We start from the raw sequence: 27,429 nt of genomic DNA on the forward strand, positions 1-27,429 counted from the left end.
CTTGTCTAATTCTTCATGCTTTTCAATTGTTTTTTTTTTCAGTAACCTCCCCTTCCTGTTCTTTCTTCTTTTTCCTTATTCTAATACTTATGTGATTCCTTAAAGCCAATTATATGAAGTTATATGTATAGAATGTTTCTTTAGATATTGAATCAGGACCATTATCATTGTAATATTCTATTAGTTCCTCTCCCACTGGTTTCCACTTGTCTAGATCTAATTCTTCTTCCTTTGAGAATCAAGGAGATGAGTACTGTAATGTTTCTAAAAGTCCAACGATCTGCTCCAAAGTTACAATCAAACCTTGGTTTTTTGTTTTGTTTTGTTTTGTTTTTATTTTAACTATGCTTTCTACACATTTTCCTTGAGGTGGAAAATTTGGTCTTCTAAACATTTGTCCCATTTCAGCCAAAACACTAGTTTAGCCCTTAACAAAGTTTGCTTCTTGTCTGGATCACAGATATAGATCCTTAGCCCCACGTTGGGCACCAAAATGTAGTGTTCTGATTGGTTTTCTGGAGGTCTCTGGATCAGCCTTCGTTTCAGCAGAGTAATCTCCAGGAGAATAGCTAGGGATAAAGTCCAAAAATCTTTATTGTCTCCTTCACAATCTTGTCTCCTTGCCTGGGGCCCAGGCTAGTTTTCTGGAGGTCTTGGTTTCTGTGGACAAGACAGGAGGATCACCATGACAGTCTCTGTCTTGAAGTCTGTCTCAATCAGGGAGCTTGTGCTCCAGCCTCCAGTCACTGTCTTCCCCCAGTCTGTTCCAGTCCCTTTTCAAGTCTGTCTCCGAGCTCTTCTGAGTCTCTCTCTGAGTCCTTCTGAGTCTGTCTCCAACTCCTTCTGAGTCTGTATCTGGCCCACCTCTGGCTGAATTTGTCCCAGTTTATATGCAGTATACTGAGTATAAACCAATCATTATGTCACTAGAGAACCATTATTTATTGTAAGATTAAATCAATCATACTAAACTAGAGAACTATTAATCACCATGCTAAACTAGATAACCATTGTCTTATCAATTCCACTGACTTAATACCTTGTAAAGAATCTTTCTTTCAAGTACAAAGTTCTGGCCCATAACATTTATATACTAACACTACTAAAATAATAATGGCTGATATTCTCGAAGCACATTATAAACAGATTGTAATTTCATAGAACTTTTGGAACCAAGAAGCATCATTTCAGAGCAATAGCTAAGGTCAAGAAAAGATATGTGAAGTTAGGTGGCACAGTAGAACCTGGGACCTGGAATGAAGAGGAATATCTGAGTTCAGATCCCACCTCACACACTTCCCAGGTGTTTGATGTTGAGCAATTTATTTAATGCTCTTTGCCACAATTTGTCATCTGTAAAATGAACCAAAGTAGAAAATGGAAAGCCACTCCTGTATTCTACAAAGAAAACCACAAATAGGGTCACAAAAAATCAGATAGTTAAATGACTGAGCAATAACAACAAAAAAGAGAAATCAGAATAGTACACCTATGAAATTAGCATAAAAGATTTTCCATGCATATATCTTGTAAATAAAAAGCTATTAAAACCTTTGGAGGCTTTGAAATGGCTAAGATCCAATAGAGTAGAATCAAAAAGTCTTCCATGGGTGACAGCCATGTAGACAATCAACTCTATGTCTAAAAAATGTATTAAATAAATGGCTAGGATACATACATATTGCTTACAGAGAATGGGGAGTTTATGACAGTGATACAAGGCTGTCATTGCCACCAGAAATTATAGAAAGGTTACCCTTAAAATGAATTTCTAATTTTGGACCTCTAATCCAATGCAGATTATGCAAGAAAATGGTAGAAATTTAACAATATATAACTGTAAATGTCAAAAGCTTAGGACCTTTCAAATACCTGAAAAGATAAAATAAAGTGGCAAGAATTTTACCCTTCTGGGGTATTTATCCTATATAAATGAACAGATGATTGCTATAAAAACAGATCCCAAAATATCACATGAGACTTCAATAAATAAAATTAATAGAACCAGAGCTTATCACCACAAAAACTGCTACTTATAATCTCCTAGATATAATATTAATCCATAAAAATTGAAAAACAATTTTAGTCAATCTAACCAAAGTACCCTAAATTTCCAAAACAAATAAAATGAAAAGCTTTTAAAATGTAAAAAAAAATAGCAGAAGAAATTAAAACTAAGGGAGACCAGGATGATATACACATTATATCCATCTCCTTGTTTGCTATTAGAGTTGTTCTGAAGAGCCTTCATTCAGTCCACGGAGAATGAATTTTGTATCCCAGAAGTTTCATTCAATTACAAAAAGCAGTCATTTTATCCCACCTACACAATAATCTACAAAAAATTAAACATAAAATAGTAGGATGGGATTTTGTCAAGTACTCTTCCTATCTAAATTCAAATAATAAAATATGAGATTATAATGTTTATATTAATGTATTAAATAATAATTATTGTTGTTGTTTGCCCTTTCTTCTCAAAGAGGATCATAATACCAGAGAGGTTATGCCGTGACATGTAAGTGAATTGGATTTAAGTGAGGGAGGGTTGTGTAAGATCACCTGACACAATTTCCTCTCCAGCGCCTTCTTGGTCCAATGGGAAGATATAGATCAAGATGACTGTAAATGGCCTTGGATGAAATGGGAGACTTTACTCTTTTTAAACTAAGGTCTTTTTATAGGTCTCAGTTTGACTGAGGCCACACCCATATGATTAAGGATAAGTAGCAATTGAGGTAAAAAATAGCTAAGATTTGCATAGAGCTTTAAGATTTGTAAAAATCCTTTACAAATATTATCTTTTTATCCTCAAAACAACCCTGTGACTAGCTTATATTATTATCTCCATTTTACAGATGAGTAAACTGAGGCAGATAGAAGTTAAATGACTTCTTTTAGGCTTTGCAAGTCTTAGCAAGTCTATGACTTTTTAGTTTGAACCCAGGTCTTCCAATCTGCAAGGGTAGCCTTTATCCTAGATAGTTGCCTTGAAGTTTACAAAATATTTTCTTTACAACAATCTTTTGAGATAGACAAGGTAAAAAATATAATGAATATCCTCTTATACATAAGAGAATAAAGACAGAATTTGAGTGATTAGCTCAAATTACATGGCTCATAATTATTGATACAAGGATTTGAATTTACCTTTCCTCTTAATTCTTTTCAGTAAATCTCACAGTTTTGTCAAAAAATAAAGATAATATTTATATTGTAAACATCCTATAACATTGTCATGGAGATTTGTTCATATAATAAACATAGGTAATATATATTCTATTATTTAAGTGAATCTCTTGAATAAAAAGAAATAAGTTGAAAACTTCATAAAAGGTTTGGTCCTTCAGGTTTTTGACATAACTTTTAAAATACTACTACTATGGTTTAAGATATAGAAAAATAATCAGTATGCACTTGAAGAGGATCTATTATGGACTAGAACTCTTGTACTTAAAACAAGGATTCTTACAAGGTGCTAACTAAGTGGAATTAATAATACAATGGTTATCTAGTTTAGCATGGTTTCTAGTTCAATACATGTACTTAGTACTTAATATAGTTCCACAAGATTCACACCTATGATAATGTAATTAAAATAGAGCATATAAGCTGGGACAAACTCAGCAAGGGTGGGACACAGAGACATTCATTCCATAGTCCACCTTTGTGGTAGCTGAAGGCTGAAGCACAAGCCCAGGGACTCAGAGCCAGATTCATTCATTTCATCTCACACCACCATGGTGGGTGGCCTCCTGCACTTCCCTCACTGAGACCAAGACCAGTCTGAAAGGCTCTCTAGAAAGCTGCTCAGCCCCAGGAAGGAGATAATATAGCATAATTACATATGACAATAGCAGATCCCTCCCCAAAACTATGAAGCACTTCACTCTGAACTTTCATTATAGCCTATTGTTTGCCCCTTACATACAGAATGGAACTATGGCATATTATAGGACACATAAACCTCTTTTTCCTCTGAACATATAGCACTCATTGATTATACCATTTGTTGTATGCTTGCTCTAACTCAGTCAAGTCTGATAATTCAGTTTCAAGATTGAAAGGAAATGAGACACTGATAGACCATGTAACAAATCTGGGTCGGGTCATTTCACCCCTCCGTTCAATAAACTCCAGAGGTTCCCTATTATATCCAGAATCAAATGTAAAATCCTGCTTGTTTGTTTTTATACCTTACTACCATCTACAGACTCTCTAATTCAGTGACACTGTACTTGTTGCTGTTGCTTGCATAATGTGATCCATTTTTTCACATGCCTATATTCTACCCCTCTTCATCTCTATCTATGTTCTGGCTTCCCTGGATTCCTTCAAATTTGTCCTTCTGCAAGAAGCTTTTCCTAGTCCTCCTTTCCCTTTGAGATTGCCTTCAAATTATCATGTATGTATACATATATATTTGTTTACTTTTTTATATATATTATATCCTGAATATAATGTTTTATATATTGTTTCCCCCCAATAGATTGTATAGTTTTTGAGATGAGGGACTGCTTTTTGACTTTCTTTGTATCCTTAGCACTTAGTATAATACCTTAGCATTAACAGGCACTTAATAAATGCTTTTTGAGTTGACTTCCAACACAAGGAGCTTTACTCAGCCATAAAGTAGAAAAGAAACTCAGCAAGGATACAGTAGAATTTCATTGGTGCAAAGGGTGTGGTGGATGGGATGTGGTGACTCATTCTGCAATGGGATACTTACCAAATCTGAGAAGCATTGCCACTTTTATGCCCTTAGGCAAGAAGGAAGCCAAGTCAGCAGTTTGAACCTTGGTCTCCTGAACAAATCAAGTTGAGGGGATAGCTTAGTTATCTTTTAAGGGGAAAAGTAGTCTGCCTTAAGGTATGTAATGAGTATCTCCATAGATATTCCTACCAAATAGATCATTTGACAGATTTCCAACACTGTATTGTGTTAACTTTTTTCATATAGTTGTTTAGTTTTTATAAATTATTATTAAGAAAACATCTCTTAGAAATCATCTCTTCTAGTTAGAACTAACTCCTATATTTTACATATGAGGAAATAGCGCTTAAAGAAGTATGGAGATTTACTTGAAGTTACATAACAAAGACAGGTAATTATAATCTTATAGTCAAAGAAAGGATTATATCTTAATTTTCTAACTCTTGGTCATATGCCCTTTCTCTTATTCTAGTCTGACTAATTAAATTATAAACTCCTTGAGAACAGATAATGTCTTATTTTTCTTTATATTCTCCCCATAATAACTATTAATATTGAGTAATTGACCAACTAAAATTTATAGGACTTACTTTGAGAATAAATTTTGGAATAAATTTTTAAAAAGAAGCTATTATTTTGTGACCATGGTACTTCCATATCAAGTATATATACCTGTGAGATATATGGGCATACATGCATATATATGTATAATATATTTTCGATTATTTTATGTATTGTGTTCTATATTATGTAACACATTACAGACAAAGCATTTCTACTTTATTATGTATCTTTTTTTTCTGAAGTCTATTTGTCTCTTGATACTTCTGTATGTCTGTATCTTTGTGGTTGTATGCATTTTTCACTTTGCATATGTCTTTTTCTTTCTGACAGGTTTTTAATATATTTTCTTCTTTGCCTATTTCTCTTTGTATCTATCTCTACCCTTATTTGTATCCCCTCTCTTCTTCCCTTTTTTCTTAACAAAATACATCAAATTAATTTTTTTCTTATTAGTTTTGTTTACTAAATAAGATTATGTGTTTCCAGTTCATTTTAAACTATCCATAGGAAAAGTTTTGTTTGGATCTTTTATATTTGTATCTCTAATTTCTTCAGCATACACAATTCCTGGTGGAATAATTGATTCCATCCATGAATCAGTATCTGTTTGAGCTGAGTCAATGAGATTTGCCCAGAATCACACACCTAGTTGGTATCAGAAGCAGGCCCGGCACCCAGATTTTTCTGACCTCAAGGCTGGTTCTTCATGAACTACATCAAGCTGTCTCTCTAAGATTTTTTTTATGTATGTGGAAAAAATAACAGAAGGCACTTTTACTCATGTGAAGTGTGACTATGCTTTCATATTAATCTATGACAAATCCAATACAGTTCAGTTCAACTAACTTAGTAAATGGTTATTGTGAAGAGAGCACTGTGCTAGTTATTAAAAGAATGGGATGAAGCATGGTCCCTGTATTTAAGAAGATTACTCTCTAAATGAGTGCCAACACACATAAACAACTCAAATATATAATAGGTAATAAGTACATCTGAGAGGTACAAGTGTGATATGCTAGGAAAAGGACTGGACTTGGAGTAGGGAAGGACATAGACTTTGAATCCTGATTTAGATATTTATTAATGTTATGACATGGAAAAATCATTTAAGTTCTCTAGTGTTTAGTTTCTTTATCTATAAAATAGAAATAATAATACTTAACTCATAGGGTGCCTGTGAAAATAAAATGAGATAATGCACTTTAAAAATTTTAAAACTTTGTATAAATGTTAGCAATCACTAGATGATGTCTAATTATTATTAATAGGAGGATCAATGAACCAGTAATAGTGTTTTAGAAGTATCCTAAAAATATGAGTAAAGGTATACAAGTAGAAGACATAGGGTGATTTGAATATGGTGGCTCACTGGCTGTTGCATATTTTCATATGCATACATATGCATAAATATATTCCTCCAGTGAGGAATGATACAAGATAAAAGCTGGAAAAATAAGGGGCAAGAAGACTGTGGCAGACAATGAATGAATGTCAGGCAAAGGAATTTACTTTGAAATCCTATTCTTTCTAATTGGTAAACATTAAGAAAAAGAAGCTACTACTTTGTTACCATCAGCTTACTTTCATACCGACTTCTATTAAAATGTTTTAAAATTTAGTAAGAAATTAGAAGCATCTGAATTATCCTTAGACTTTAGCCTAAGATTCATTCAATCAAATAGTGTATAAAAGGAAAACTACTTTGGCAATTTTAAGGCTTAGAGGAAAATGGATACAGAAAGATGTACAAGGAGTTTATTGCAATAATTCAGAAATTAAGGTCTATATGAGGATAGGAGCAGAAAAAGTAGAGTAGGGACATAAGGGATATTTGAAAGATAGAATTTAGAGACTGATGTAAAAGATAATGGCCTATTCAATCATTACCCATTTTCTAAAGCCAATTTTCTTAGCAATGTATAAGACTAAGCATTTCTTTATTTTATAAAAATTAAGGGGTTAGGCTAGATAAATCTTTCTATAATTTTGTGAAAGAATATATTTATATAAAGGGATTTCCATCCATATTTAGTATGGAATTCTCCAAGTTGAACTATACAAACTCTTCTACCATAAGTGTGGTTTACACAGGTTTCAAAGTCTGATGCAGGATAAACTGCAAGAATTCCTGAGTAAGTAAGTTTACCTCAAATAAAGGCATGCCAAGGACACTACAAAGATAACCACAGTCATGTGGTTTACCATTCATAGCCTCTTCCTTGCTTCAGGGCAAATCTTGGCTTGAATGACTGCTTTCTGTCAGGTCTAGAAGTATTATGCATGAAATTTTTCGAGGAAGGAAAATATTTCTGATAAACTATATGTAGTGGGAATGATACATCATACATTTATCTCCTGGTCTCCTGTTGTTAGCATATACTATATGTCAGAAGTTCTTTGATGATATAATTGACTAATTAAGATAAACTCTTTCTGTATACTTAAGACTTGATCATCCTATCACTTACATCAAAAAAAATTTTAATTTACTTTATATATTGACAGAAGTATATTGATTGCTTTTTTTGTAGAAAGTAAAACCAGCATTAATTCAGGACCAGAAGAATAGAAATGAAATCTGCAACTTGTTCCCCTAATCAAAACCAGAAACTTGTTTTTAGGTAAAAATATTTTCTTGGAGTGGCAAATATATTATATCAATTGTCAAGAAACTATTTAATTTCATAAATAGCATGCCATAATATAAAATATTTCCATCATATGATCACAAAATTGGAAAACATGAGATTTGAAAAAGACTTTAGCAGTCACTCTTACTCTTTGCTTAGGCTGGAAACAATATAGTATATAATTGACCTAATGTCAGAAAGATCAAATCAAACTTGTATTACTAAGTGCTATGTAAATATATTACTTAGGTTATCTGAGCCTGTTTCTTTACCTGTAAAATAGGCGGGGGGGAGGGGTATAATATCATAATATCAACTTCATAAAATTTTCATGATGCTCACATGAGATAATATATATATATATATAATATTTTGAAGTTCTATATAAAAGTCATTTGTTATTATTACAAGCTAGTTTTCCAATAATATCATAGGTTGATGAACCAATCACTGAAATTTGGCACAAATATTCAAGAACCCACTAAAGTATGAGAATTAAACTAATATTTAATTCTGTAGATAAAGAAGAAATTTACATTCATAATCTACATAGATATATCAAATAAATCAAAAGTTTTTCCTCAATGTATAGATTTTTTTTAGTCCTTAATTTTCTTGGCTATCCCTTAAACTCAATAATCATTTGACCATTTGACCAGTCTCTAGGTCATACAGTGAGTTTTCCTTCAAGATAAAAATGGATCTCAATCAGAAAACAAATATCCATTAAATAACAGCTATGTGTCATAGCACTATGAGAGTTGCAAGCTATTGCAATAGTCCAGGTATAAAGTGATGAAGGCTTCCTCAGGTTGACAAGGAGACATTCCAGGAGAAAAGTAGACTTTTTATGAAATATTATGAAGATTTCTGCAACATATTGGATATAGGGGGAGACAAGTTGATAAAAGAAAGTGGAGAAATAAGTATTGCACATAGATTAATCACATATAAGTTAATCATGATCAAAACAAAAAGCAAAAATTGATAAGATTCATTCAAATCTATATGCGAAAAGTGTGCTGATTATACAAATAGATTCCAGATAAAAATAAAATTAACAGATGAAGAGATGTTGCCATTTCAAAAATTTTATTTCATTACCCAGGAAGTCTTTGGAGTATGATATTGGGGTAACTTTTTGTACTTCCACCCCTCACAATGATTTTAACAACTACCACTAGCCCTAAAACTAGTCCACTCAAAAAAAATTCAACTCTTTTGAATTCCCTGTGTACTAGGAAGTAGAACTTTTAAGACATATAGCAGCATACAGAACAATAAGGACTAAATATCAAAATATAAATAATCTGAGGAAGATTAATACATTTTTTTAGCAACTCATTCATGCCTAGTTCAAAATCACCCCCTTCATGAAGCTCTCATTGAGTTATCTGGTTGGTAATGACCTTCCCCATCATACCACATGTTACAACTTACTTTATATCTCACTAATATATACAATTCTATGAAAGTGAATTATTATTATCTTATCTCCCAAATGGATTGAAAATTCAATGGTAACAAGAACCATCTCTTATCTAAACTTTTATATATCAAAAAAAAAAAAAGGCTCCTAAAAGCTGTTACAATGTTTAAATACATAAAGGTCACTTAATTAATGTCTGCAGATTGATTGAATTTCTTTTGTACCTTAAGGAAAATTATTCTGTGTGATCTGAAGATTTCAAATGATTATCTGAGTTTTAGTGATACAAACACAGATAACAATAATCTATGTTTCATGCAACTGAGTTTATTACTGAGGTGAAAAACAACATGTAATATGAGGTCTGACATGGAAAGTGATTATTAACCAGATAAATCAATGCCAGTTTTTGGATTAGGCAAAATGGTTAAATGGGATAAGAAAGGACATTCCAGAAGTAAGAAGTCATGTGGGGGGATGGTGGTAGAGCATGAACAATGGTTATAAAGGCATCCTGATTGACTCCAGTTTACAATACATGGAAGGATATGAAATAAGATCCTAAAGGTATGAGGCTTTGAATGTCAGATAAAACTGTTTGAACTTTACTGAATAATCAATAGGGAACCATTAAAAATTTTGAGCTAAAGACTGACATGACCAGATATATGAAAAAGATTATTCTGGTAGAGGTATGAATGATGGCTTAGAGGAAGAAGTAAAGGGGATGGGAATCAGTAAGTCAACAAATTCACAAATACCTTGTGTCAAATGCTGTTGTAGTCCAATGGAAATAGAGAATTGGAAACTCATTCAAGAAAGAAATGGAATTTACCATTTTTCTATCTTTAAACAAAATAGTAGAATACATTTAATTCTTAAATATATTATACTAAATAAATAGTACTTGATCAACTTTCAACAGAAAGTTGACTTGCCTTGGTTGTTTTTTTACCTATTTAATAGTTAAATATTAGTATGTAATTATTTTATTATATAATTATTTTAAATAGTGAAATCACAGATCACTCACAGCTATTATTATATCAATTCATGTAATAATAACCATGTGGTATTTCTTTGAATAGTAATTTAATTTTAAAAATAGATTCAATATACTGCTATATTTGAATGGACATTCTGCTTTGATCTTAGGATGATTTTTACTAATTCCTTAATTTTGGCTCTGAAAGGTTTTTATGAGCACAAAATACATAAGAATGATTAGATTAACAAAATGAAAAAAGTAACAACTCTCATATAAACCAATTTCTGTCCTTTGACACTTTCACCACACTGGGTCAGACCCTCATCATCTCCATCTGGCCTATCTGTATAAATTAAGGACATATACAGCTGTTGGATATTCCCTGAGTTCCAGGAATTCAAAATTGAGAAGGAGATTTGATCACTTTCTCCTGCCCATTTTAATTTCTCCATTTAATGTCAAATGCCTCTCAAAATGGGTGAATATGTGGAAATCCTATGTATGTGCAAAGTAACAGAAAAGGAAATAGCACAGCACTTGTGTATGCAATGATTATTCATTAAAGAATATCTCTTACAGCTAATTAGGGATAGGAATGGGATGCTGAAGGACTCTAAAACTATACCCACACTGAAATGATATTATATCCCTCAGATTCAGTTCATGTAACAATTCCTCCAATATTGTGATTTTGCAAAGTTAGAAATTCTCTCTCCTGTTGGAGTCCAGAATAGTAATCAGTAAAGCAAGGTGTCATCTCCTTCCTCTATTTCCAGGTCCATCTTTAAGGATACATGAACTTAATAATTGGGCATTAATGATGGACATTAGATTTTGAGACTGAAATATTATTTGAATTACTTGTTAGTGAATACTAACAAGAGACATATGTATACAGGTATTATGGGACTACATGACCCCATTATATATGTTATTCCAATTATCTATTATGCCATTATATTATGCTATTATTTCATGAACAATGAAAAGAATGAAAACAAAAATATAGTGGATAATTCACGCTTAGTGTGTATATGTGCCAAATTTCTGGAAAGTGCCAAGAAAATGATCTTGTGATGTTTTCTCAAAAGCATCATCAAAGACCTTACAGAGGTCCTTATAGTTTTCCCTATCCCCTTGTTTTGGTTTTCTATCTGTGAAATGCTAATTCAGATTATATAGGAGAGGAAGGAAAAAATTCATATACCACATCCTAATGGGAATAAAGAGCCTTATTTACCAATTTAAATAAGTATAAATGTGTGTATGCATATATATCCTATAGCAAATAATATTGGTCCACTTATGTCCTTCAGAATATGGAAAGATAGCGTTTGTAGTTATAAAAATTTAAGATACAACACCAAATCTTTATAAGCATAATAAAAGGAGGGGTATAAAAATATAGAGGCTAAATATTACAGAATACTTTTCAGAAGTTAAACTTTTATCATCCTTGACACACACTGAGTTTTTTAAATTCCTATGCCTCAGTTTCTTATTCTGTAAAATGAAGGGGTAAGCCATATGACCTCTAAGATCCATTTCAGCTCTAGATTTTTAATGCTAAATACTGAAAAGCTGAGCTGGGTGGTTGAGACTAGAAGATATAAGAATTGAGACTGGGATGTTACAATAATTTTCAATAAACTAGATTCATCTAAGTCTACTCAGTGATGAGAAATTAGATTCCAGGCCCCAAAGCCAAGTTTGGCAAAAAGGTCTCCTTTTCAATCCATCCCTTTTTTCTTCAAAGAATACCACACACTTCAGCTATTAAACTCTGGTGAAGAGAAGATTCTAAAATATTACAGGGGTCAGTTATAGGGCTATTGCAGTATTAGTTTACACTGAAATAAAAATAATTTCCTGATAGTATGAAGGAGTTAATGCAGCTTTCAAAGGTGCCTAACTTGCAGAAAGGGAGTAGCTTAGGCACAATGAAGATTTGGCTCAGTAATACCTGTGAAACATGAGCTCAGATTAAATGTCCCTTAAAACAATACACTTGGGACCAGGCAGTTGGCATCAGATCTGATTCAGTTCTGAAGCTTCAGAGCTTAGAGACCTCTAGTCCCCACAGTAATGGTAATACTACAGGGAGAGCAATAATAATCTTATCATAGTGAAAACACAAATGCTCTGATTCATGCAGGAATTTATGACACCCTGGTTTCATTCTGCTCACCTTTCATAATATGAGAGAATCTATCCCATAGCCGCCTGATATTCATGCCATTCATATCCCTCCCCAACCCCCACTTTACTTTTCCTTTAAACTTCTGAATTATTTCCTTTCTAATTTAGTCTTCTATTATTATTTTCACCTTTAGCATTTGTCCCAAGTTTGTGACGTTAGTTTGTGTAGTGAAATAAATAAAACCCAGCACAGCAAAATTAGTGAATGTGGCTGATCACCTGCAATCAAATATAATATAAAAATCATCGAATTTGGAATTGAGACACATTTGCAGATCTTAGCTTTGATTCTTTCTTGCTTCATGACCTTGATACAAGTGGTTAACTTTCTGAGCCACATTTTCCATATCCATAGAATGGGACTAATAATACTTGGATTATGTGCATCTAGGCAAGTAGCTAAACTTCTCTAAGACTCAGTTTTCTAATTTGTAAAAATTAGAACAATAATTCATGGATCAAAACTGCTTCATTGTTGTTGTAAGAAAGACACTTAGTAAATCTTAAAAAGAAATTTGAGTTTTTTATATTAACTTTTTATTTTCAAAATGCATGCAAAAATAGTTTTCATCATTCACCCTTGCAAAACTTTGTGTTCCAAATTTTTCTTCTTTCCTTTCCCCATTTCCCTCCCCTAGACAGCAAGTAATTCAATATACATTAAACTCATGCAGTTTATATATATATATATATATATATATATATATTTCCACATTTATCATGCTGCACAAGATAAATCAGATAAAAAAAGAAAAGAAAAAAAATTAAAAAGGAAAAATACAAGTGAACAATGACAAAAGAAAGGTGAAAATGCTGTGTTGTGATCCATATTCAGTCCCCATAGTCCTCTCTTTGGATGCAAATGCTCCATTACAAGTCTATTGGAATTGGCCTGATTCACCTCATTGTTGAAAAGAGCCACATCCATCAGAAGTGATCATCACATAATCTTGTTGCTGTGTACAATGTTCTCTTGGCTCTACTCACTTCACTTAGCATTAATTTATGTAAGTCTCTCCTTTTCCCTTTGTTATGATCTCTTTGGGATATAGACCCAGTAGAGACATTGTTGGATCAAAAGGTATGCTCAGTTTGGTAGCCCTTTCGGCATAGTTTCAAATTTGAGGTGTTTTTTTTTTTTAATCTCAACATTCATGAAGGTTCAGCTGTGGACATGAAATCAGTGGTAAAGTCTGGCTATGTTAACCCTAATGTACCAATTTGACTGTGGATAGGTTTTTTTTTTTTTTAAGTCTAGCTTTCCTGAGATCACCAAAGCTATAAGAGCAATGGACAATCATGGCTTTGATCCACTCTGATCAAGAAGGAAGCTTTGACCTGCTCTGTTTCTAACCTTAGCCAATTCACCCTCTTTAGGTAGGCTGGTAGTCCTTCATTCCTGGACGCTCACCATATAGGTGCCAGACTTACTGATTATCTTAGCTTTGCTATAATTCTGAATTCTTCAGCTCAAGTAATCAATCAGCCTTACCCACTATAGTAGTAGGGCATATAAGAATGTACCACTAAGCATTTCTGACTGGGCATTTTAATAAGCCAGCTAGAGATGTAGATTTTATCTTCTCCCACTTTCTCTTTTTTGACTCATATGATTATCTCTGCATTAGCCCATTTTCTTCTTGAAGGTGGGTTGCAAAAAGATAAGAACAGTGTCATACAACACATAAGCAGTCATTTTTTTGCAACTAAAATTAGCCTCATTTATTTCAGTTAAAACTATAATTAGATGTTCTTCATTTGAGGGCATCTCCTGAATCCAAAAAATTATGATTTGATAGAAATCAGGATCTATTCAACTTTAGTGCAGAAAATGTGTGTCAAGAACAGATAGACACTTAAACATGATTTAAAAAATATCCTCAACAACAATTAAATCCCATGGAGTCATTTCCTTTCCCTTACCTATCTATAGGAGGGAAGAGATAGGGAATAAACATTTAATAAGTTCTTCCTGTGCCAGATACTGTGCTGAGGTTTACAAATATTATTTCATTTAATCCTCATAATAGCTCTAGTAGGTAGATGCTATTACTATCCCCATTTTACAGTTGAGGAAACCAAAGCAGATAACATATGATTGACTTGCCCAGGATTATATATCCTGTATAATGTAATATAGAAGATAATATAGAAGAATATCTATAATAAAGAAGGGTCTAAGACAGATTTGAATTTGAGTTCCTGATTCCAGGACCAGTATACCACTTAGTTGCCCTATGTAAGTGATAGCACCAAGCCTTCAAAGTTACTACCATTGCTATTTCTTATAAATGTCATTCTAAAGACGTGTTTTCTTTTTTCTCTTAGCACTTTCCTATGCAGAATAAATGGTAATTAAAATGTGCAGGATGACAAGATGGAGCAAACAGTGCTTGTACCACCAGGACCTGACAGCTTCAACTACTTCACCAGAGAATCTCTTGCAGCTATTGAACAACGCATTGCAGAAGAGAAAGCTAAGAATCCAAAACCAGACAAGAAAGATGACGATGAAAATGGCCCAAAGCCAAATAGTGACTTGGAAGCTGGAAAGTCCCTTCCATTTATTTATGGAGACATTCCACCTGGAATGGTGTCTGAGCCCTTGGAGGACCTGGACCCATATTATATCAATAAAAAAGTGAGTGTTCTTGACCAGACTTACTAGAACATTACATATTTTGGATTGCTAGAAACAACATGTGCTTTTATTGCCATCAGAACTATAACATTTTGCTGCTTTAAAATGATGCATTTTGACATATTTATTAATAATAGATAAGATTTATATGGAAATCTCCAAAAATTCATTATGATGAATAAATAAACTAAATATATATATTAAAATTTGCTGCCTTAATCAACCTACATCATAATATATTAGGAATTTTCCAAATAGTTTAGTTCCTCTATGGTTATCTGATATATTTTCTATGTACATACAATGTAATCATTGCAAATTATAATATTTTAATACATGTCAGTGTTACTCAATTCTCATCCTAAAACCTGGAGGGTTCTTCTTGTAATTACTTCAGCACTTCAAGGTATCCATACTTTCATTAATATGGGCATCTTCTCTGCTAATACAGGTTGCATCTTATTATTTTAGCATATAATTTAATGAGTTTTGATGGCTAAAAATAGTCATGATATGCTGGTTCTACACTAAGTGATGATCCTTCTAAATTGAACTTTGTTGATTCTCAAATGCCACAATATCCACAGCCCCACAATGAAGTCTTCTTAGCTTGATAGGATTGCCAAAAAATTTCATTTTATTGGAAAAGACCTTAAAAACTCAGTGTCACCTCCAACCATAAGGAAGATGAGCCACTAAAGTAGAAGATGAGGATACATTCCATATACTCCACAAATTAGAATATTTCCTTTTTTTTCCCAGAGGAACCTTATTTGAATTGACAGAATTCATACCTATTTACAAAATATATATCATTCAATCATAGGAACCATGATATACTCAAAAGAAGTGTCAAGAAGAAAATGAACTCAGAAAATGTTCTCAAGTAAATTGATTAATAATACTAAATTTTTGTTTTTATTTATTTAGACTTATAATTTTCCTAGTGTAGGTAATTATAAACTCTTTCTCCGATGGAGATGAGCAAGTCTTCTTAACTCATAGTTTTAGGGTAGCCTAGAACATTGAGAAATTAAGTGACTTGCTCAGGATCACATAGTTACATAGTCACAGTATATGTCCGAAGTAGGACCTGAGCCCAGACAGATTTTTCTCTAATTCAAATTCTTGCTCTGTCTCTAGTGTACCTGCTGCTTCTCAATCACCCAAAGTCTTAGTAAATTTATTTATTTTATGGTCTTTCATAAGGCATAAGAGTAAATAGAAGTTACAACTACAAGAGAAATGCTATTTAAGCAAATGAAGTTTTTTTGGTTTAGTCCTTAAGATGTCAGAAACCCTTGAAGAGTCTTGTTTTACTTTTTATTTGTTTTACTGCTCTTCCCTCAATTACTACCAATTGAGTCAACTTGTTACTTTGGGCCTGTATTCTTTGAGGACAGTGTGACTGTATTCCCTCAGGAGCTTCAGAGCTAATTTCTCACTCACATGAAATTGACAACTTACATATAAGAATCAACATTGAATGCTAGTTTAAGTCCAGTACATTTTCTGCCTTGAAGATTTTGCATCAGGTGAGAGGATAATCATTGTCTGTAGTTTTTAATTTCTTCATTTGCATATTTGTAGTCTGTTACTTTGCTATCAAAGTCATGGTCGTTAGCTTATTAATTTTATAATTCTGCTCTTTTAATCATTAGTATGAATATCCATTTTTATCATTAAAATCAATTTTTGGCAGCAAAGAATGTGATCTCTAAAAAGCCAAAGTGCAAATTAATCTAAGTGGATTTTCATGGGTATTTAGATCCTAGAAGTAGTTAGAATTCAATATTAAATAATTAAATTCTGAATGATTGAATTATTAAATTTATTTAAATGCAGATTTAGATATCCTCTTTGTATTTCCAGAAACCAGCTATTCACTTTGTAAAGTATGTTTTGTAATGAAAGTAGATTAAATGTCTTTGTGGTTTGTGAGGCCCTTCCTTTCTCTGCAGTCCTATTTCAGACCAATACTGTAGAACAAACATTATCCCTTCACTTTTCACTACAAACAAGTTTGGATAATACAGTATTCCAATATTTCACTCTATGTCATCTATATGGATACTCCCTCTAATAACAGGGCATGAAATCCATCTATGACTGTCCTTCCTAAGTAATCATTGTACATATCCTCAGTCTATTCACCAGTTATTCCTCACTTTTGTTACATGACTTGCCTCAACTAGCAAAAAGAAATTAGAACCATGATTGCTCAAAACAGCAGAAGAAAATTGTCCCTCAGCCTATGTACTATTCGTAAGATTATATAACAACAAATTAACAGTTAGGGAGGAAGAAATGCATTCTTGTAGATAATTCAAAAACTAATTTTTTCCATGAAATATTCCATGTAAGAACTTTTTCATGTGGATTTATGTTGCCCTATTGAGAGGAAATACCCAGTGATAATGGATATGACAATAAGCAGGCTTAAAAGCCTTGAAGAAAGTCTCAGCCTTTGCAGCATATTTAAAATAAGGATTTTAAGATCATTTGGCTATTCAGCCTGCTTCTGGTGCTGGAACTTAGCAATGTGTCTCAATTCCCTATAGTTTTGTCTTTAGATACACATTGTGTGAACAGTTGATATAAAGCTACAAAAGTAATTGGTTAAAATAACAGAGGAAATATGTTTTAGAAATATCTAGTTGTGGTATTACTGTAATAGTTTGCATTTTAGAATTCTTATATAACCAGAGTATATACATAACTCATCCAAAGCACAAGAATAAAACTATGGCTCGTGTAGGCAAGTTTGTATTTTGTTGCCAAATAAAGTCAACTTTTGTATTTTCTTCCTAGAATATTTTCACCTGTGATAGATTACTCAAATTTTTATTTACCAATTTCTACATCATCTTGAGCTGTTTTGCAAATGGAGTTATTTCATTATGGGGGGGAGGGAGAGGAACACCTTAAATGCTCAAGCTATATTTTCTTATTAAAGTTGAATCTTGACAATATTTTAATCTTTAAAAGTTAATGACATTTTATTTTTTGATGAGTAATGCCTTTTGGGTGGCAAGTATCTGAAAATGGCTGCATGCTTTTTATTCAAACCAAGCACTAGGTACAAATCGTTTTTCTGGCTTTTTTGTCACCTATTTATGTGAAGGGTTTAGAATGATGGAGCTTATAACCAATGAAAATGATACTGATTCTGATGTTCCCAGCTGGTGCTGATATCAGGGGAAATCTTATTCAGAGTAAAGGAGGCAGAACTGAGACCAAAGGAATAGAATTCTATATGAGAATCAGGGATATTAAGGTGCTTTCCCCAAAACTAGAGGTATAACTACAATGCTAAAATAAAGTTATTAATGTTATGCCATTAGTTTAGGGTTCACTTCTGATAATATTCTGAGTGAGAAAAAGTATCCAAGACATCATTGCAGAATTTGACTTGTAGTGTCAGAGGCAAAATTATACTTTTTAGCTGAGAAATTTAAAGGGATGGAATCAACACAAATCACACAGTAGTATTTGTAATGTTCCACAATCAATGTCACCGAATATATAAATATATAGATATTGTCAGCATATAACATTGCCTATATAATTTTAATTTGTGCAAATTATGTAAATTACACACACACAAACTCAATATTTTGTTATCACTGCTAAAATGATTTAAGTCATGTTCAGTGGGACTACAATGATAACTGGACTTGGAAAAGTTTTTCTCATGCACATTCGTACCAGAAGGAAACTGTGAGAATCTATCTGATCTACAAAGGATTTAGGTCTTGAAAAGCACAAAGTAAAAATAATGGCATAAAATAAGAGCCCTTTTAGAGTTAATCAAGTGATACTCAGGACTTTGGTGTTCAACAACTTTTTCTTTTATGCTTAATATAGAAAGGCACATCTTATTTGGTGAAAATACTTTTTCTGGTGATAATTTGTTCAGAGCTCTTCTGTGGTTGAAAACCTGATTTTGTTACTTTTAATATTTAATGAATTTCTTCACTTGTTTCTATTTATTAGAAAAATCTCTTTTTTCCTATCTTATAAATTTCTGAAAATTATAGATAAAGAATTAATTCCATGAAAAGAAATAGATTTTAGTAATACATCATTTTATGGGGAATGGAATAAAATGCTTGAAGCCTGCAATTTTTTTAAATGAACAAAGTTGCTATATTTAGAAATTTTTCCATACACATTAAGTTATATTTTTCTCTTTGTTGTAAGGTAAATTATTTCCCATTATGTTTTATAAAAACCTTTGGCCTTTTATCAGTGAATTTTTAAAGGTGCACATTTCATATTCAACAGTAGGTAGAGGATAAACAGCATTAATTAGACAGACATTTTGAAAAAATGAATTCAAAGAAATAGCAATTCTGCCATGCTGCCTCTTGGAATTTTTTCATTCCTAATAAGTTTTGAATAGCTTCTTGTATTTTTTTTGATTCTTCTCTTGAGGAAATTATTTAATGAAGTAGCAAAACAAACAAATAAACAAATAAGGAATTATATCAAGGATCAGACAAGGAAGAGAAAAGTAGGTTTTCATATCTTCCAACAATAGTTCTTTTATTACCTCATTAGGGTTCTTGTTGATGTCCTAGACTGTTCAAACAATTGAATGTATTTCATCTTTTGTGCATAATTCTTATGGAAACAGTTGAGAGGTCACAGATCAAAAACAAAATTATCTAATCCTTCGTCTAAATCTAAGGATTAAGTAATCTCATTATCACAGAAAATCCTAAGAAAGAACATCTACTCCTTGAAAATAATAAAATTCTTAACATTGTTGTATGATGTCCCTAGCATTTGGGGATTGAAACAACTTTTGCTAAAAGTCTTTTTAAAAGAAAGAGTAGCCTTTTACAAGGGCATTTCTATATTATGCTAGTAAGGGAGGAGGGCAGGAATATCAGGTGATGTCACTGCAATAATTAAGGACGATTATTGATTCCTTCCTTTTGTACCTCTGGTGAGCTCTTAAGAAGTGTGCCTTAAAAACCAATGTCAAAATGATCCCCAAAGAGATGCTTGAAGTTTTCTGCCGTTGCCAGATCACTCTTGGAAAAATATTTTTGCCATTAATGCGGTGATATGACATTGGCCCATCTGTACAGTGACACTTATTTTAAATACAGTGCTTGTGGCTTCTATTATAGTTCAAAATCATTGTTAGGTACAGCTTCATGACTTCTACAAAAAAAGACTGAAACTGAACAACAAATAGGTACAGATAGTGCAACATATGGAATATATTATCTTTATCTTGTATCTTCTCCCAATTGTATGTATGCAAAGGGACAAGGTAAGTCTTGAGTCTTCATGAGTATTCAATAGGAGTGATGCTAATTGTTGAATATGGGATGGGATTTCTCAGAGATGAGAATCCTAGGAAGTCTCTGGCTGATATTCCCCAATAATCCACTTCAGGACAGTTTGAATAATATAACCCTACCTTTTGAACCTAATCTTTTACTTTGGGAGCAGAGAGGTCCAGCGGTATAAAGGTCTAAATAAAAGTAAATGAGAAATTGAAAAAAAAACAAAAACAAAAACAAAAATAATTAAATATCCATTAATTCCTTATATTAAATTGAAGTATATAGAACTTTACAATTAGTGGGCAAGCTCTGTGTAAGAAACAATTAATCCAAAGCTATGATTTTTAATAGTAAAAATGTGAACTGAAATTGAGAGCTTCTAGTAATTTTGAAAAGGAGGAAAATCAAAAAGTTCTTCTTCTGGAATGGTTCTGAAAAAAAATCAGTATGTGTTCTTGGCTGAAACTTCTTAGTAACATACCATATGAAAATAGGCCCTTTGAGAGGCAATACCAAGTAACCTAGACTAAAATGTGTTCATTAGCTTTTTCAAAATTAGTTTATTCAAATATCATAATCAAATTTGAGCCATCAAAAAGTGTATTTTTAAACAAGATGTGCTTTATGTAGTATAGACAAAAGATAAGGTCATCTCAACCTTCTGCCTTTACCTCTGTTACCTCCCTTTTAGGAAGTAATTAGGATTTATTATAGATCCCTGGGAGTTATGGACATCATTAGATTTATCATAGTTTTTTTTTATAGTTATCAAAATCATTTTAGATTGTTATTATGTAAATTGTTCTCCAGATTTTGCTCCCTTCATTCTTTATCAGTTTATAAAAATCTTGCAAATTGTTCAGTCTCATAATATTGATGTTAGAATATAAATTGTTCTTCTGGTACTGCTTATTTCATTCCAAATCAATGTATGTGCCTGTTTATTTATTTTATTCTGAATAAGTTTCTATGCCTTTTCATGTTTTTGAAATCATTTGTTTCCTCATTTCTTAAAGCACAATAATATACCATCAGATTTATATCCCACAGCTTATTTTGTCATTTCTAAATAAATGGGTTCTTTTGGTTTCCAGTTTTTTGCCACCATAAAAAGAGCTGCTTTAAATATTTTTAAACATAAACCCTACTGGTTGTCTTTTAGTGATAGGCCTATCAGCGGTAGAGTTGGGTTAAATAACAAGGATTGTTGAGTAACTTTTTGGATATACTTACAAATTGATTTCTAGATTGATTAAACCTTTTCACAGGTCTGCCAGCAGTACACTGATGTGCCAGTTTTCTCACAGTCTCTTCAAAATGTATCTCATCCCCCTTTTTTTGGCATCTTTGCCTTTATATGTATGTGATAGAATCTCTGAATTGTTTTAATTTTATTTCTCTTTGGGTGAAATGGATAATTTCTAAAATGTGACAACAATTTATCTATTTCTTTTCTAGGGAATGAATTGTTCACATACTTTAACTATTAATCATTGCTGAATGGCTTTTATTCTTACAAATTTGAATCAATTTTTTAATATTTCTTTGAAATGAGATCTTGGAAAATTTGAGACAAAGCTTTTTCCTAGTTAATTGTTTCCCCTCTAATCTTGGTTTATTAGATAGGTTTATACAAAATCTTTTTGATTTTATGTGCTCAAAATTATGAAGTTTGTCTTCTGTGATTCTTTTTTATCCCTTGTTTTGTCATAAATTTTCACCTCTCCATAGATCTAAAACATAATATTTTCCATGTTTCTCAAATGTATTTATGCTTAGCCTTTTTATATTTAGGTCATTAACAGATCTGGAGTTTTCTCCAAATGTGAAATGACCTTATCAAATAGAATGATTCTGACTCCCCCTTAAAAGATCGAATTCTTTAATCAATAGGTATTTATTAAGCAAATACTATCTGCAGGCACTACTGAGGACTGGCAAAGTCTTGTGATACAAGGTGAGATTTTAAATGAGTTTTGAAGAAAGCCAAGGAGACCAGGAGGCAAAGATGTGGAGGGAAAGAATTCCATGCAGGGAGAAGAACCAATGAAAAGGTACGGAGTCTAGAGTATCTTATGAGAAGAATAGCAAGGAGGTCAGTGATACTAGATTGAAGTCTATAGCAAAGGAGTAATATGTTAGAAGAATTAGAACACCTTAGGAAGTCTGTGGAGAAATTCAGACTATTCTGATGGTATAAATGTATGATAGCTTTTGGTGGGATAGATCCTTCCTTTCCTAAGACCCTTTTGTACTTTTTCTTTCAATGACTGGATACTTCCAAAGGAGCAAAATGTTAAGATAAATTGCATTGGAATTAAAAATGGAAACATTACACTGCTTCATCCTCTGGCATATTGAACATATAATACAATTTTTTATTTTACTCCTTGAATCAAGGCTCTGATTTTAATTAAACAAAAATGAATGTCAAATTTCTAAATCAGTGTACATTTCTTTTGGCCTGACTTTGATAGCATATTCAGTACTACCACTAGCAAAAACTGCACAAATATAATAGTTGAAGTTTTTTCCTCATTAACAATTCTTATAAATTTAGGTAAAAGAAGAACCTTAAACTAATGTCTAAAATAGTAATTCAAAAGGACATAGCTCTTATACTTATGGAAGGGGTTAATATAATAGCTATATTTAGAAAAGGGGCCTAATCGTGCTAGAAATTATAAACCTAAAAATTTATTATTTCCAATGCAGAAAGGATCTTGAAAAAAATCACAACTTAAATCATTTTCTGAAAATCTAGAAAAAGAAAGATGTTCTAGATGATAGCCTAATTTTGAAAAGAATAAATATAGAAATAAAGAAAAATAGTTTTGTAAGAAATAAATCTTACCAGAATGCATGTGTAATGCCATAATTATTTATCTGTGTCACTCTCCATAAGTCATTTAACTTCTGTTTGCCCAAGTTTCCTCAGCTATAAAATGGGGATAATATCACTTAATCCCAAGGGTTCTAGTAAAGATCAAATGAAAGAATATTTGTATTATATTTTTCTAAAATAGTAGATGTTTAATAAATGCATATTTCCTTCCTTCTTTTGGCCAGCCACTTACTTTCCCTTGACCTCAGTTTCCTCATCTATAAAATGAGGAGCAGTGACTAGATGACTTTAGTCTCCTTCCAGCTTTAAATAATGATTCTCATGATAGTGATCTAATCTCATTTTTTGATTTATTGACAAGCCAAGTACATATGGAGAAGATTTTAGTTAAACAAACAAAACAAAAATCACAATATTAGTAAGCCTTTAATTTTGTCTTCTATAACATAACTATCAATATTCAAAATAATAGTCCCTTCAAAAATGAGAGTTTAAACTCAGACAACCTTCCTTATCCTGTGTAGTTCATAACCACTTCTTCTTTCATAAGCTTGCCACAAAAGATTTACTCTCTGCTCTGGAGGCACCCTCACTTTCTCCTGAAATCACCAGGATGGCAGTACTGAAACTGTCCACCAGCCTTCATTCACACATTTCTCCACAAATAAATAAAGCATTTATCAAATACCTACTATGTTCTAAGTACTGTGCTAATAACTTTACAAACATTATCTCATTGATTCTCATAATAACCCTACTATATAGGTGCTATTATTATCTTCATTTTGCTGTTGAGGAAACTGAGGTTAGGTGACTTGCTAAGAGTCACACAGTTAATAAATGTGTGAGGATGGATCTGAACTCGTCCTCTAACTCTAGGCCTAGTATGCTATTCATTACAACAACTAGGGTTCCTAAAAATCCTTTACTCAGATTTTTTTTGAAGCTTCTTTTTGTTATTCATTATGCATGTGCACATTCACTACACACTCCTCCATTGCTCTAAGACTATAGTATTCTATGAATCATCTAACAATACTAAGATGATTTGGCATTACAAAGACCAGTTTTTGTTTCTGGCAGAACTGAGGATAATTTAAAGAATAATTATCAGTAAATTAGGGAAATATTTGAACCACACATCTTTTAAATGGGTCACCCCATACACAATGAACGGCCTACTTTAAAAGGTAATATAATCATAAATGGATTTAATAATCCATAATTTTAATAATCCATAATAATGGATTCAGTGGAAAGAGGAAACAGGTGTGACAGGAACAATATATATCTGTGATTTATTAGAAAGTTTGGGTTGGGAAAGAGAAGGCTGCTACTGCCTTATCCAATGATTTACCTCCATACAGTGTCCACTCTTTCCTTAATTTCAGGTTTTTTGGTTAATTTGCCGATCATCTGATTTTATTGACATAGCTTTGGTCTAGAACCATTGATCCAACTCCCTTGGATCCCATTTACTCAAATCTGCACATACTAACACAAAGTATAAAAACATCTTGTTTGTGCTTGTCCATTCTGAAAACAGGCTCTATTGATGCTGACCTTTCTTTTGGGCTTGATCCTTTCTCTGTGGCATCATACACCAAGGGGTGTCCACTAGACCTTGGAAAATTACCAGCAGGTTGTGGCTAAAGGAAGCAGGACAGAAGCAAGGTTGGGTTTTAAATAGATTGACATTTCTAGTAGAAAGCTATTGTACTTCCTATTGTCCTTTCACCTCTATTTTGACTATATTCTGGCAGATAAAATTTGCTTTTTTAATACATGTCTTTAAATGTTTATATAAAATTATCAGAAATCTAAGTATATTCCAAAGATGTTAAAAAATTTTGCAATTCAAAATGCTACAGTAAATACAAAAATATGAATAATGATACAAATTGATTTGTTCTTTAAATCTGATTTTTCAAATTTAGAACTAGACACCTCTATTTGTGTTTTATGTTTAGAACTAAAAAGAACTTTAGATATCTCATTCAGTGTTCTCATTTCACAGAGGAAGAAATTAAAGGCCTGATAAGACGAACTTGTTTACCCAATAACTTGCAGAGGAAGTATTTGAACTGAGGACCCCTGGCCCCCTAATGCAGAAATTATTCAGTTTAACCTCTCTCTGTTTGTAGCACACAACATAATCTTAGATCAGAAAGACAACTTACCACTGCATGAAGAAACCTATCAGAGGACCTGGGTTCAACTGGGTTCACTTCTAAAATTTACTTGTGTGACTGATTTATTCATTTAACTTCCTTGGATCTCATCTATAACCAAAGAGCTTTCCTTGGACATCTGTAAAATTAGAGGGTTGTACTAGTCTTTGGAGTCCTTTCTATCACCAGGGCTAAGATCTTAATCTTTTCCTGAATGAACTTTTTCCTTCCTATGAAATGGAGAGTCTAAAAAACTGTAAGCAATATATGAGATGCCTATATAATTTCCCCTTCATTTTATATTCTTATTACTTTCATCATCCTTATTTGAAGAAATCAATGCCTAGAATTTCTAAGAAGAAGGCTCAGAGGCAAATAACCTCTTAGTAATTCTTACCATCTGTGAATTGAATTTTTGATTTCTAACTGTGTGAAAAAACACAAGCACCAAAACTCAAGAGCACTGATGAAATAACAGGGGGAAATAGATTTTTGTTATCGAGTTGTTTTAAAATCATGACTTCATGACCCCATATGGGATTTTCTTTTCAAAGACACTAGAGTGGTTTGCCATTTCTTTCTCCAGCTCATTTTACATATGAGTAAACTGAGGCAAACAGGTTAAAGTGACTTGCCTAAGATCATTCACTTAATAAGTATCTAAGGCCAAATTTGATCATGATGAAGACTCTTCTTGATTCTAAGCTCAATGATCTATCCACTGTGCCATCTAACTGCACCCCTCCCCATATGGATTACATGTCGCAAAATTCTATATTGTACTTAAACTTTGAGGAATTCTATGAAATTAATTCTATATATGCAAGATTTTGCAAATTGGGTGACTGTATAGTAAAGGGAATATCTTGTGGGTACTACAGCAAAGAGACAAAATAACTGCTTATACAATATAATAATTACTGGTATAGAACTTTGCAAAATACATTTTCATGCTATTTTAAGACTGAGAAGATATTTGTATTTACTTCACAGCAACACAGTGAATTAAATAAAGTAGGAGCCATTTACAGGCCTTCTCTTTTCTGTACTCATGTCCCTAACTCAGACCTCCCTCCCTAACCTCACCTCTTCTCTCAGAAGATGACCTTACATGTTTTTTTATCAAGGAAATCAAAGACATCTACTAAGATAGGTTCATCTCCTCCACTCAAACCACAAAACCTTTCTATATCCTCACCTATTCTTTTCATCTTTGTCCTTCTCCTTGCTAAGACTAACTCTTCTACCTCCTCCAGGAGTTTACCTGATACATTTCTTCCTGTTTGTTATTTTGAGTTTCTCCCTATCTACAGGCTACTTCCCTGATTACTTCTCTTCCCACCCCTACTACTAGAAACAATAATATCAATAGTCAGAATTTTAAAATAAGATCACTGCTACCAGAAATTACAGAAAGAGCATAGACATTGATTAATTCAGATTTTGTAAAGAAAGGGTAAAAACTGTGCAACATAGCATGGCAGGTTGCTCAAACTCTAGATATTTACAAGAGATCAAATGGCCAAAATTGTCTGAAAATTATATATATAATTAAGTTTCACATCCTTCATAAACTAATAGATAATACATCCTCACACTATGAAAACAAGCCCCACAATATCTTTGAGATTTCAACAAATGAACCATACTATAACTGAAACATTGTCACTGATAAAAACTATTGCCTGTGATTGCCATAACAATTTTAAAACATGTTAAATAGATGCTGTAATTGTAGTAAAAAAATGTATAGGAAATACACATACCCTTCAAATTAATAGGAAAAAACCTCTCAAAATACAGTAACTTGGGGAAAGAAATCAGGGTGCATAAAAAGCCTAAAGCTTAATATTATACTCTTATTATTCAATTACAAAATAAATTCCACTTATTCTAACAGTTTCCCAATTAGTAACAGATTCAAGAAGGATAAATAATTTTGCTT

General features: G+C 32.5%; 1 protein-coding gene across 3 annotated transcripts in view; it reads left to right on the top strand.

Annotated features, from left to right (window-relative positions):
* LOC100917842 (sodium channel protein type 1 subunit alpha) overlaps window positions 1-27,429 on the top strand; it is a 208,351-nt gene that overhangs the window by 51,694 nt on the left and 129,228 nt on the right. For all 3 annotated transcript variants that reach the window (XM_031960540.1, XM_031960538.1, XM_031960539.1), the window contains exon 3: window positions 14,853-15,165. In XM_031960540.1, the coding sequence (XP_031816400.1) occupies window positions 14,902-15,165 (264 nt within the window). In that variant the 5' untranslated portion in view covers window positions 14,853-14,901. The remainder of the gene's footprint in view (window positions 1-14,852; window positions 15,166-27,429) is intronic.

Source organism: Sarcophilus harrisii, chromosome 3 (assembly GCF_902635505.1).
Source record: "Sarcophilus harrisii chromosome 3, mSarHar1.11, whole genome shotgun sequence".
Lineage (NCBI taxonomy): Eukaryota > Metazoa > Chordata > Mammalia > Dasyuromorphia > Dasyuridae > Sarcophilus > Sarcophilus harrisii.